Source organism: Anas acuta, chromosome 4, assembly GCF_963932015.1.
Source record: "Anas acuta chromosome 4, bAnaAcu1.1, whole genome shotgun sequence".
Taxonomy (NCBI): domain Eukaryota; kingdom Metazoa; phylum Chordata; class Aves; order Anseriformes; family Anatidae; genus Anas; species Anas acuta.
The window spans coordinates 16,296,655-16,309,586 of NC_088982.1; the positions used below are offsets into that span (position 1 = coordinate 16,296,655).

Sequence of the window (12,932 nt, forward strand, 5' to 3'; positions counted from 1 at the left end):
TTGGAAGGGACATTAGAGACCAGCTAGTTCCAACTCCCCTACCATAGGCAGGGATGCCACCCACCAGACAAGGTTGCCCAGGGCCTCGTATAACCTGGCCTTGAACACCACCAGGTATGGGGCATCCACAGCTTCTCTGGGCAACCTGTGCCAACACCTCACCACCAGAGTGAAGAATTTCCTCCTAAGAGCTAATCTAAATCTCCCCTCTTTTAGTTTAAAACCATTCCCCCCTTGTCCTATCACTATCTGCCTGAGCAAAATGTTGCTCTCCATCTTTTTTGTAAGCCCCCTTTAAGTATTGAAAACCTGCAAAGAGATCTCTCTGGGGCTTCTCCTCTTCAGGCTGAACATCCCCAGCTCCCTCAGCCTTTCTTCATAGGAGATCTGATCATCTTCATGGCCCTCTGGACCTGCTCTAACAGATCCACATCCTTCTTGTGCTGGGGGTCCCTGAGCTAGATGCAGTACTCCAAGTGGGACCTCAGAGATCTCCCTGTACTTGCATGCATTGCTTTTGCATGAACTGATTTTTCAATTCTATGTCAAGTTCTATGAGCAAGACAAAATCTGTGATCATAATTTCTTAAACATACCTTATAGTCTCCATATTTTTTGGAACATTCATTTATTACTTGTGCTTTAGACTACGATCTTTAAATGTCAAAAAATCCTTCACTTTTTCCCCCATTTCTAAGATGATAAACAATGCTAATATTTTTAAGTGTGACATAAGGGAAGGAAACCTGTTGCATTCCTGTGAGAGAATTTTACTATGTCTGGAGAGATAAATGTGATACCACTGCTTTCAGAAAACACAGCAAGATAATGAAGTAGGAATTGGATTCTTGCCTGTTGCTTCTTCAGTGTCCTCACACTCTTCAGCTCCATTTGGAGCTCTTCTATTTGTTTTTTGAGATTAGTGCACGATGTCTGCTGCTCGGAAAGTTCCATCCTTAGCGATCCTAGTAACAACCAGACTGACAATCATTAGGGCAGTCAGAGGCCAGATGGATCGGAGGTAGATATAGACAATGTAGATGAAAACATTAACACATTACATTTGCTTTGTCTCACAGCTCCTTTGCCATTAAATATTATAAACAGGAGTAGAAAAAGGAACATGCATTCTCTGTGGTAAAAGCTAAACCTATTATAGACAACTTCATTGAGCAATAGTAAGAAGATACAGAGCTACAACAGCAGTAACACAACATCATAATCAGAGAGGTAAAGTCTGTGTCAGCTGTTTTGCAAACTGAATCATGATAATTGTTTCTTCTAACCTTGGATTTTAATAGAGCAGCCCTGAGCTTCCCTGTTAAATCTTCTGATGTTTTATAAAAGGCCATAACACACACTGAGATTTCAGTTTGTGCTAACACACAATGCAACACTTAAATGAGGGGAATCTGTCATATACTGTTACTGTTGTGTAGATTGGGTACAAGTTTCAAAATGGATTAAGTACAAGAAGAGAGAAGTTTGTCTCTCTCATTCCTACATTTTTCTTAAAGAAGCAGAACAGGATTTCTCTATTGAACATACTAATTTTAGAGAGCAACAAATCTTTTGAGTAAATTTGAATACTGAATAAAAAGCAAGAACCGAACCCAGCTTATATTTAAAGTACTTTTGAATTATTCTTTTTTTTTTTTTTTTAATTTTATTTATAAAAACCTCTTATAAATGAGATTTAATAATCAGAGTTCAAGCCTGGAGATATTACAGGTTCACATATTGCAGTGCTCTAGTCAGATCTGAACTATTTAGTGAACTTTCTAAACTGACCAAACAATATGTATGGAGTCACAGACTTCCACTGCAGACAGAACAGTCTTGAATCACATATAATAATTCCTCACATAGAAAAAAAAAAAGAAACCTATGTACTAACTACAATATTCCATTTTAATACACTACCAGATGACCAGATGTATAGCTGTATGTTGCATACCAGCTGCTGACAGCTAAGAGCAAGGTGAACAAACAGTGCTAAGTGTGTGTTGCTCAAATTGTAGGGTATGAGAAAGAAGATTCACAAAGACCTAGAAGATGACAAAGAGGATAAATGGGATGAAGGTCAGGGCTTCTCAGCATATCATCAAGCAGTAGGAGCTGTGTATGACGTGAGATGTTATACCTAGCAATAGAGTTTGCTGCTTCTGTATCTGCTCGAGTTCATCATGTAATTCTTTCTTTGCTTTCTCTTCCAAGGTTTGCATTTCCAGCCTATGCGACTGATGTTGGATTTTGAAAGTCTCATTAAATTCCTTTTTCAAACGCTCTTCTGCCTCCTGTAAGCAAAGTACACCCCAAGAAAATAAAGTAGTTGGAAACTGTTTATCACCTTGTTTTACTTGTAATGCCTGCATGAATCTGGTCTTTCACTGCAGAACTTTTACTATTTTCATCATCACTTTACATGGCACTTCACCAACACAAGAATAAAAATGACATGAAGTTAAAAAATAAAACTTAACAGGGACAAGAGAAATTATCAAGGTATCTCCCATTAGATTTGCTGTACATCATGAAATAATAACAATGACACAGACATTTGACATTAGAAAGATGTTTTCTTATTCAACATACAAAGCCCCAGATTTGACCCATATCTCTATATTTATCACACTGTATCAAAAAAAGGCTTCTATCTTTCCTTTAACTTTTCTTGGACAGAACTTCCACTGTCATGAGAAGTGCTCCTGATACACTGCTGAAATGCTATAAATGATGGAGCAGTTGCTATGTAGTGGCTTTGAAAACAACCCTTACTGCCAGTTTCATTTTTATCAGCCTTCAGATTGGTTTGTTAAAGCTGGGATTTTATTCTGAATATATAAACAAGATATTAAATTCTTTTTATTTTTTATTATTATTATTATTTTATTTTACCACTTATGTTTTAAAAGAATGTTTTCCCTAATATTTGTAATATCAACAAGGACATCTGAACTCCATGCCACAATTACATATTTTTAAGCTCTTTTTTTTTTTTTTCCCTTGAACAGATACTTTGTTGAGTACCTCAATATATTGCATTAACATTTAGTCACTGAAATAAATCCACTTGAACCTTTAAAAGCTTTGGTTATCTACTTACAGAATTGATTTCTTTAAGGTATCTAAGCCAATATCATTATACATGCATATTATACTTCTCTTAAAGTATTTATGTATAAATGAATAATGGATGAAAAAGAATAAAATAGTCCTTTTAATAGCATGCTTAGGAATTCCCTCGTATTTTTGAAACCAGAGCAGAGCTTGAAGAGCTTGTATTCATCAGACTAACTGTATAGAGTAGGATACATTATTTTATGTAATACTTTATTCCACTGTGTTCTCAGTTCAAATGCTAAAATTAACAAAAAAAAATTAAAGATGTTGAGGTTTCAAAAACAGCAGAATAATGCATTATGTGCAACAATGGCAACACATTATTAAGATGAAAGGTAATAGCTAAGCTGATAATCAGTTTCTCCCTAGTTTAACCCAAACCATTTATTTTTTAGCTAGTATCTCATAAACTGACCTTGAGTTCCTGTTTTTTGCTTTTCTCCAACATTTTTAAGACTTTTTGGTGTGATGCTTCCAGTTGCAGTTTAACATTCTGGTTTTCTTTAATGGTGCTCTGAAGATCCTGCAAAAGCTTCTCTTTTTCTTTGTTGGACTGTAGATTATGCTTCTTCAGCGACTCCTTGAAATTATTTGCTTGTTGCTCTAATATTTGCTTCAGTTGAGCCACCTGCCAGAAAAGTAAGTTAGCAGGATAGGATTAATGGCTACACTCACAATGGAGAGGAACTATGTAAATCTGGGTATACTTTATGAACTTGTGTTGCTCTATGAAAAATAGCAGGATCTTGCTTCATGAAATGAGCCCTTTATTTCAGTGAAGAATGGAGTTACGTGATTTTTTCTGGGTACCAATATTGTAACTCAGAATGGTTTTAGCCAACTGAAAAATATTAATAGGTTAATTTTAAAAGCTGATTTTTTTTTTTTTTCATGGTGCCACTGTTAAGTAGGAAGCTTTGAATTCTTGATCTGAAACATTTCATTTAGAAATTTTACTTGATTCCTGGTTTTGAAATGACAAAAACACCTCAAATGAAACATTCATTATTAAAACTTATCATTTAAGGATTCTCTTTATTTTTTCTCTGTCCTCTCATTGATTTTTGATTTGATTAATGAACAAAAAGCAAATGACTAGTGCAGCTTTAATGAGTAATTCAAAAGACCAACTAGAATAGCTCCTTCTGAAGAACATCTGGAAGCATCAGAGGTGAGAAAAATAGAACAGTTCTTACAGTTCTCTGGTGATGCAGGTTCCCCCCCCCCCTTTTTACTATTTTGTGGGGAGGCAGGAATGTGCCTCTTCTCTTTTCTATTTGATAGATTTCTTAAATTTTGAGAAAAAAAAAATGTCATTCTTTTAAAATTTGCCATTGCAAACATCATAGCTTTGAAGTTTTGCAAAACTTCTTGCCTTTTCTTTTTGGAAGCACGTGAAAGCATGTATCTGTTTTCATCTTTTATATACTGGTACATTCCATCCTTATACATGTAGAAACAGAATTAAAACTGTGAAAGAGGTAAGGCTGCTTCCTTAGAATGTCATAGGATTTAAGTGATAAATCGTATGATGTTCATACAATTTAAATGATTCAAATGATGTTACACACATCTGCAAGTTTGATATCACAAAGACTATATAGCCTGTGACTCCTTTGTATTTTTGCCTTATACACTAATATGTTTTTTTTCTCTTCTCTAGCGTTGCCTTCATTTTTTTCCTCACAAATATTGCAAACAGTTTGTTAGTTGAGGCAGCACTTTAACTACCTAAGTAGCTGTTTGCAACTTGGACTGCACACTCATGGTCCTTTCTGATGCAGCACCACAGAAACTGGATGAAGATTTACTAAGTGGGCTGAGGCATCTACATCCTTCAATTTCATTCTTGTAGCACATTCCAGTATATTTTGTGTTACATAAGAGAAAAGGAGGTATGCTGTGCAAACCTGACTTCTCATTAACTTCTTGGCCACAGGCAGCATTGCACTGTCCGAAGAGAGATACTAATGAGCTATGCCGTATATTCCCAAATCCTAGGAATATTTTCTCATGATAGCTAAATGTATTCCCTCTACTTCATGGCTTAGCTCTTTCTCACAGCAGTTGAGCACATTAACTTCTCTCCTCCAGAGGACGTTATCTTCTTTCCCTCTCTCCTGAGGCCCTTCTCCATTCCCAGATGGACTGCAGCCCTCATTCAAGTACACTCGTAAGGGTGTAGTATTCTCATAGGTTCCCAGCACAAAACAATCCTCTGAAGGCTCAAAATGCTGCAAAATGCTTGGTATCAATTCCTAGGATTTCAGTGCCTTTTGGAGAAAGGACATCCTGTACCCCCACTTTATGACCACAACCTTTAATCTGCCCCAGTAATTGTCTCTGGTGAGGCTGCACCTTGAATACTGCGTTCAGTTTTGGGTCCCTCACTACAAGGACACCGAGGTGCTGGTGCATGCCCAAGAAGGGTGACAATGCTGCTGAAGGTCTAGAGAACAAGATTTATGAGTAGGAGCTGAGGGAGCACGGGTTTAGCCTAGAGAAAAGGAGGCTCAGGGGAGACCTTATTGCTCCCTGCAACTGCCTCAAAGGAGGTTGTAGGGCAGATGGAGTCTGCCTCTTCTCCAAGCAACAAGTGATAGGACAAGAGGAAATGGCCTTACGTTGTGCCAGGAGAGGGTTAGGTTGGATATTAGGAAAAATTTCTTCACTGAAAGGGTTGTGAAGCATTGGAGCAGGCTGCCCAGGGACAAGGTTGAGTCACCATCCCTGGAGGTCTTCACATGATGTGCTTAGGGACATGCTTTAGTGGTAGACTTGACAGTGCTTGTTTTATTTTCTCTACAGAGCAACTAAGAGCCTGAAAACATTGTAAAAAAAGATGCTCCATTTGGTCTTTTGGTTGTTTATAATTTTGAGTAAAATATTTGGGTCTGATATTCACAGAATATCAGGCAAAGAGGATTTATTTCTGTATAAGGAAGATTCATGTGAAACACAAATATTCTTCATGGACTTCATGTGGTGTGGAGATAACTCAAAACCTGACTTGAACACATACATCTATCATCAGAACTACATAACTTCCTTACTGAGTCTGGTTTCTTTACCTCCGTAACTAGCTACAAGATAGAAAGTTACTGTTCCATTTTTGAGTATGTTTATGGCTGCACAACCGCTGTTCCTACATACAAGTCAATATATTGTATTCCTTCCATTTAGATAAAATTTGTCCTTCAGTTCAAATCCACAGATCACTTTTTTCTCCAGCTAATTGGTGGTGGCCATTACTGATCATCACTGATCTTGTACTTCAGTTTCCCTCCATACTCTCTCCATCAGTTTGCTCACAAAAGGCCATACCAGTATTATAATTAATGTGGATATCCTTTACCAGATGGGGTAGTGTGCTATATTTGAACTTCAAAGTTCCTTAGTTTTATTACTGATGTTTCACATGTTCTGAGATCTACAACACTATCCGTAATTTACACATGACAGAAGTCTGCAAGCAGAGATGAACCTCGTTAAAAAACTCTAATGGAGCTGCAAACTTGGTGGTAAAACCAAGCGATCAATAAAACTTCCAGCTGAATCAATCCAAAGAAAACATTTTTGAATGTACATGTCAGAACAAAAACTTAAAATGTGGTTCCTTCAGACCAAATTCACTGTTTTAAGAAATTAAAAATAAATTATTTCCTCACTTGCAAGGAGAGAAATGGCTTTATTTGCAGCACGCAAGGGAAGAAGAGATGGCAGAGACGGTTCTGCTCTGTGTGTTTAAGAGAGAAAGCAAGCATTGAGGCACAGAAAAAACAAGCGCAAGGGAGTACGTGTGTGTGCATTTGAAGGTAAATGGGACACTTACCCAAGCGATGAAGGCCTGGGTGACCAATGACAAGTTAATACGTAAGTGAAGAGGTAGCATCAGGAGATAGTAGTATATTATAACCCAGTGACAAGTGAATTCTTTAAATGGTGAGAGAGCTGGAAGAAGGAAAAAAAAAAAAAACAAAAAAAAAAACAAAACAAAACAAACAAACAAAAAAAACCACAAACAAAACGAAGCCTGGGTCTCTTACACTTCATGGGGATGCTAGCTTGGTAGGTAAGAAAGCAAAGAGTCCTTCACCCAGTGTTAAGATAAAATTATTGATTCACTTTTTTTTTTTTTTTTTTTTTTTTTTTTTAATACGTGCCAGAAAAGGAAAGGTTAGTTTTACCATCTCTCAAACACTTTCAGATCAGCTTGGAACACGTCACTGAAGCTATGCAACCAAATTGATTTGAATTAGCGAATTTGAAAAAGCATCTAGCTCCAGATGCCCCAAACTGTGAATTTAATCCAGCTAATCTTCCAGTCATTTCTTGACTTTTTCCTTTGTGTCACCCAATTAAACACAACTAGATGTCTGAACAAACAAGTGAAAAATATACTGGGCAAGTATAAGACTGTTCCTGTCATCACAGTTGGCTTGCCTTTTGACTGCTGCTTTGATTATTTTAATTCACTGTGCTTCCAAGCACTATGAATATTTGAAGCCTAGCTAATATCTGCTCTCCTTTTCTTTTATTTGTTGTATGTAAGTGTGAAATCTCAAAGGCAGGATCTAAAGTTGGAATCAGAGAGAATATTTTGACTTCCTGTATCTTTTAAGTAGAAAGATCTGAGTTTCTCAATGCATTGCTAGGGGATGAATTTATATAAAAGACTTAAAACTGCCTTTTGATGTATTATAGAAGAGTCACCACATTGAGAGTTTGTTCAGACAGTGAAAATAAGGTGCCCAAACACAACAGGGTTTTACTCATACTATGATGCTATTACATAAAAACACTAACACAGCATAAAAGTAACAAGAAAATAATGAAATGCTATTTTATTGTAGTCTTTAGGCTTATTTCACAGTTACTTCAGTTAAGTTCATAGTTAAATGCCTTCCTAAACTTATGGCAATTCCTGACTGGAGGGACAGGTGCAAACACAATAGTCACACCTCTACTGCTGCTATCATTGGTGGTGCCTCCAAGACCGTGATCTGGGTTCTGGGCATTGCTTTGTTAGCACTGTTCACAGATATATCACAAAGGGATTCCTGCCCTTCCATTTTATATACCTTGTAATTCCAGAATAGTCTCACACATGCTGAAAAGATCCTGGAGTGCCTAAGCAAGAGACTGAAGGACTCTAATGAATTAGCAGTCAACCTACACTGGTGTCTTTCCTTCCAAGGCACCAAACAGGTGCAAATCTAGCTTATTTATTCAGAAATATCTCAATAATAAATAAATACTGTCATTTTGAAGTGCATCCCCAGAGAGAACAAATTATCATGATTCTGTCTACTCTGCACAGTGTTCTAGCTATGTCAGCCCAACCAAAAATATGCCTTATGCAGCCAAGAAAGCTATTTTTAGATGTGAAATCGTATCCAGGTTAGAACTGGATTAGTAACAGCACATTGCCTAACCTTCGAGGCGGAAGCTCTGGGCTGAGCCATTGCAAAGTTCCCAGCTGGGAATCATGCCCTCAGCGAAACATAATGTTGCATAGTAAATGGTGTTTTCTTGGCTGTGAATAGTCAAATATTTATACAAGTAAAGTATTATAAATTGAAATTACAACACTTCCCTGGCAAAACTGCCAAGCAACTGGTTCAGAAAATAACCCAGGGCATACCAAGAACAATGCAAACTTTCTCTTCAGAAGAACCATTTCCATCTTCGCCATTTTGCAAGCACTGTAAGATATACTGAAATGTTTCTTAGTGTTCTGTTGATACTTACCATGGTGTTGTGAATATAAAATATGACATGATATATGTTATTTTATGGTATTTATTTTATTTCTGTATTTAGTGACAATAATTTTCCAGCGAACCTTGAATTTACCATGAACTCATGATATCAGAAGAAACACAGGTATCATTCCTATTTTTCTGGCCTGAATGTGTGACTTCAAGACTAATTTGATGGCTCATTGCTTTAATTCTTGCATCTGCAAAATCTGAACAATAATTGCTTCACAACATAAGCCTTTGAGATCTTCCAGTGGAATATACCAGCTGCATATAAATATGCAATATTATCAGGTTGGACAGTATCCATCTCTTCCCATCATACCTCAAAATGAGTATAACTTTCAGGCACAACACAGCAATACCAGCAGTTTGCAGCTTTGAATAGCCTAAGATGTTTTTATGGAAATATGTACATTAAGGGGAATTAGAAAAAGAATACGGATGATTGATTTCTACGAACCCACATCTTGCATTAGGTGCAAGGAAGACACTTAAGTGGATAATCCAACACAAGTTGGATTGACATGAAATGCTCAGTGAAGAAAACTGTAGAAAACTGCATTATACACAAATGTGTAATAAAACCTAAAACCAGGATTTAGCTAGAAATTTTAGAGCATTAAACACTAGACTTAAATTCTGTACTTTTAACACTGAGAAAGGGACAGAATGTCAGAATGCAACTGTTTGATACCAGAAAGTATAAACCTGTTTTACAAGAGAAATAAAAGGTAAAAGACCATACTGCATTCAGAACTAGCACAGCTACTACAGCTTGAATGGGAGAAAAAGCAGGTGTTATACAGTAAATGACCACAACTCATGCCCTGATTGCTGAAATATACCACACCAAGCAGTACTAATAGCAAGAGAAAGTGAAAACAGGAGGAGATGTGACATCTTACTTAGGCCCCCAATGAGCCTATCTGTCCTTTCTCTGTCTTTGAACATTGAAAGAGAGCTTATTATGACCACTCAGAGTCCACAAATGCCAGCTGAGAAAGATCTAGGGTTTCATCTTCTGCAGAGCTGTTCTCATGCAAGCACCTACTGAGCTTGCTAGAAGTGAAACTGGTTAGAAGCACTGAAGATAAAAAGCAATGGAAATTATAGACAGTCAGTTAGAAGAACTGTGGCTATCTCTAATTCACTGGTACAACAGTGTCAGCTACCTAATTCCTGTTGCTTGTCCATTACTTCTTGAATTAGACTGAAGAAATTTTGTATTTTGGGGAATATTCTGATTTCATTCTGTAAAAATTTGGCTCCTTAAAACCTCGATTGTCAGGAGAAAAAAAAAAGACAAGTTGACAAGTTCTTACGATGAAACATACGCGTCCACTTATAATCTCCCAGAATGGAAAATCACAAATCATTTTATTGCTGAAAAAAGCTAACAAATGTAATGATATATTTGGGATATAAAAATAAATGCTGCACTGAGCATCAACAGAACTTTTCACTAGGGTAATGACTTCAGTTTTCTTAAAGCATTTACTTTACAGCTTATCTACCAGATAAAAGCATCAAGATGTTCACAAGCAAAACCTTCACATGAGAACACTGAAGAAAAAGAAATATCCTGACCATAAGGTTTTAAAGCAAGTAATATTTGCCTAAGAGAACTGAACAACGCTCCAGGGGAACACCTGAGGCAGAAAACATATATGCACATTTGTGAGGAATTTTAAAGATGCACTCTTTACCTGCTTAAGTAATTGCCTTGCAGAAGCTTTGCTTTGTTTTGACAGAAAATTGTTTATCTAACCTGCAGTCACGGACTTTCAAATCATGACACTTTATTGTATTAATATTTTCCAAAAATAACTAATCTGGAAAATGTGCATCACTCAGCCTTCAGCTACCTATACAAACAGCTGTTAGTGGATAATCTAATACTAAACCATCTCAGGTATTTATTTCCAGATTAATCCATGTTAGCAGATTTGCTTATTGTGACTTAAATGTAACTGGAGCAAGGAACGCTATATAAGCCGTGTCATCCTCAAAGCTGCTTTGGGGTCACAATGGTTTCCCTATTTCATTCTTGATCTAGAGAACATGAAGACATAACTAATGACTAATATATAAAATACTGTGCATTCCAAACTGCTTCAGTTACCCCATTGGTCACTTTATCAAGCAGGCAGAACAGAAACATTGATCTATTCAATGATTTTCATGCAATTCTCTTGCTCAAGGAAGCAAACAATAAAGCCCTTTTACATATCTATACAAAATTAGAAAAAAAATCAGAAAGTAAGGAATATTCTAAGCCCATAGAGCCCTGTATGGGGTTTCATTTGAGGTTTTTGTTTTCAGATGAAAGGAAAATGAAGTGCCCTCTTATTACTGAGTTACATATATGCCCAGCTTACCTCAAGTGAAGAGTTTTGAAGTTTCACAGTTAGGGCTTCCTTCTCTTTCTCTAGTTGCTTTATTTCATGCTCAGAGTTTCTTTTAAATTCCTCTAGCTGTGCCTGGAGCTCCTAAAGTTAAAAAAAAAAAAAAAAAAAGAAAAAGAAAAAAAAAAAAGAAGAGAAGAGAGCATGAAATAGCTGAGACAAAACAGGCAGCATGAAAATAAATTACTTAAGATTTCCTAAATACTTCTCTGTGACTTTCTCAGAAGAGAGAGTTATAAGCAATAATATTTACTGCCTATAAATAATAAATGCCTACTATTATGCTTTTTCACTAAAATATGGAATGATCTGAATTATGTGAAGAATTTTAGCCTGGCACCATTCTAAGTATACTGTGTACAAACTCATTCACATAAAACAATACTGTATGTAAAAGGCAGAGTCCTTTTGATAGGGCTTACACTTGATATTGATCATATATGAATACCTTCATGATCAGATAAAATAATTTACTCTCACAGATTCCTTTATGAGAAGCAGGACTGCAAAAATGTATGAACTCCAGCAGTTTCAGAAGACAGATATGAATTCTTCTGAAGCGCACTTAACACAATTCATAGTCCCCAAAATCTAGAAGGTACTGTGAACATTAAGTGATAGGAACTGCACATTTTTTATGGCTTCACAACTCATCAGCAAGAGTTTTGATTATTCTCAAGTAGATGTTGAACTTGGAAAGGTATAGCAGTGTTAAAACTACGAAAAATAACAGAAGCACCATCTTAGCAACAGCAAGGGTCATTTGACCTGTAGTCTGACTGTCCAGACTGTTTTTTTTTTTTTTTTTTTTGTCTATTTAATGCCTGACAAACACACAAATATAGTAGGAGACAGAAACTAAATTTCTCCTTAGTTTATGCCCAAATGTGTCAAACTAGTTGGCATGCACTGAGGTAAGCATTAAATCATGTGCTTAAGACTAAACACGTGTTTTCTTAGCTCTGAATGTATTTCAGCTCACATCTAGGTTCCTACTGCACGGGAATATTACAGATTGCAGATGTGCTGCAGCCAAAGGATTCCATGCCACTGGGCAAGAGAGCAGAATTTACCAGAGAGCAATTCTCAGGAAAGTGAAATTCTTTTAAGAATGTCTTACGCCAATTGCTGCTAGTACATACCAACAACAAAACAGTGGCTTGACCATTTAAAACACATTGAGAAAAGGTATTGCTCTGGCAACTTGCCTGAAGTTGCTCTCTTGTCCATGAGAAGACAATCATTCTTTCTGATTAAAGTTAAATAAGGACATACATACACACTTATGTATTTGTTTGTAATCAGTGGTGATGTAATTGATAACACCTTCACTCTGGATCCATTTACTAACACTTTGTAGAATTAGCTTCTCTGCCTAAACAATGCAAAATGTTGATTAAATCACTGTACTTGAGTATTTCACAGCAGAGATCCATGGAAATTGAAGTCAGAAAATGGAATATACCTACAATACATTTTTCTTCAGGGGGGAACTTACATTAATCACTCCAGCTGTCACACACAAAGCACGCAACGTGTTGCTAAGAAGGCAGTTTGTCACATCGAGGATAAATTCACCTTCCTGCCTCTGGAGCTTTTCACAGAAATACGTCAGCTAGACTTTCTTCTTTCATTTTTT

The 12,932-nt window shown here is 36.6% G+C and overlaps 1 protein-coding gene across 4 annotated transcripts in view; it reads right to left on the reverse strand.

Moving 5' to 3' along the window:
• Positions 1 to 12,932, reverse strand: part of FAM184B (family with sequence similarity 184 member B) — a 41,856-nt gene that overhangs the window by 8,980 nt on the left and 19,944 nt on the right. For 3 of the 4 annotated variants that reach the window (XM_068680000.1, XM_068679997.1, XM_068679996.1), the window contains exons 3-6: positions 11,267 to 11,377; positions 3,539 to 3,751; positions 2,144 to 2,297; positions 853 to 980 (exon numbers count right to left, since the gene is read on the reverse strand). In XM_068680000.1, coding sequence (XP_068536101.1) covers positions 853 to 980; positions 2,144 to 2,297; positions 3,539 to 3,751; positions 11,267 to 11,377 — 606 coding nt within the window. The remainder of the gene's footprint in view (positions 1 to 852; positions 981 to 2,143; positions 2,298 to 3,538; positions 3,752 to 11,266; positions 11,378 to 12,932) is intronic. The other variant, XM_068679999.1, reaches the window with a different exon arrangement.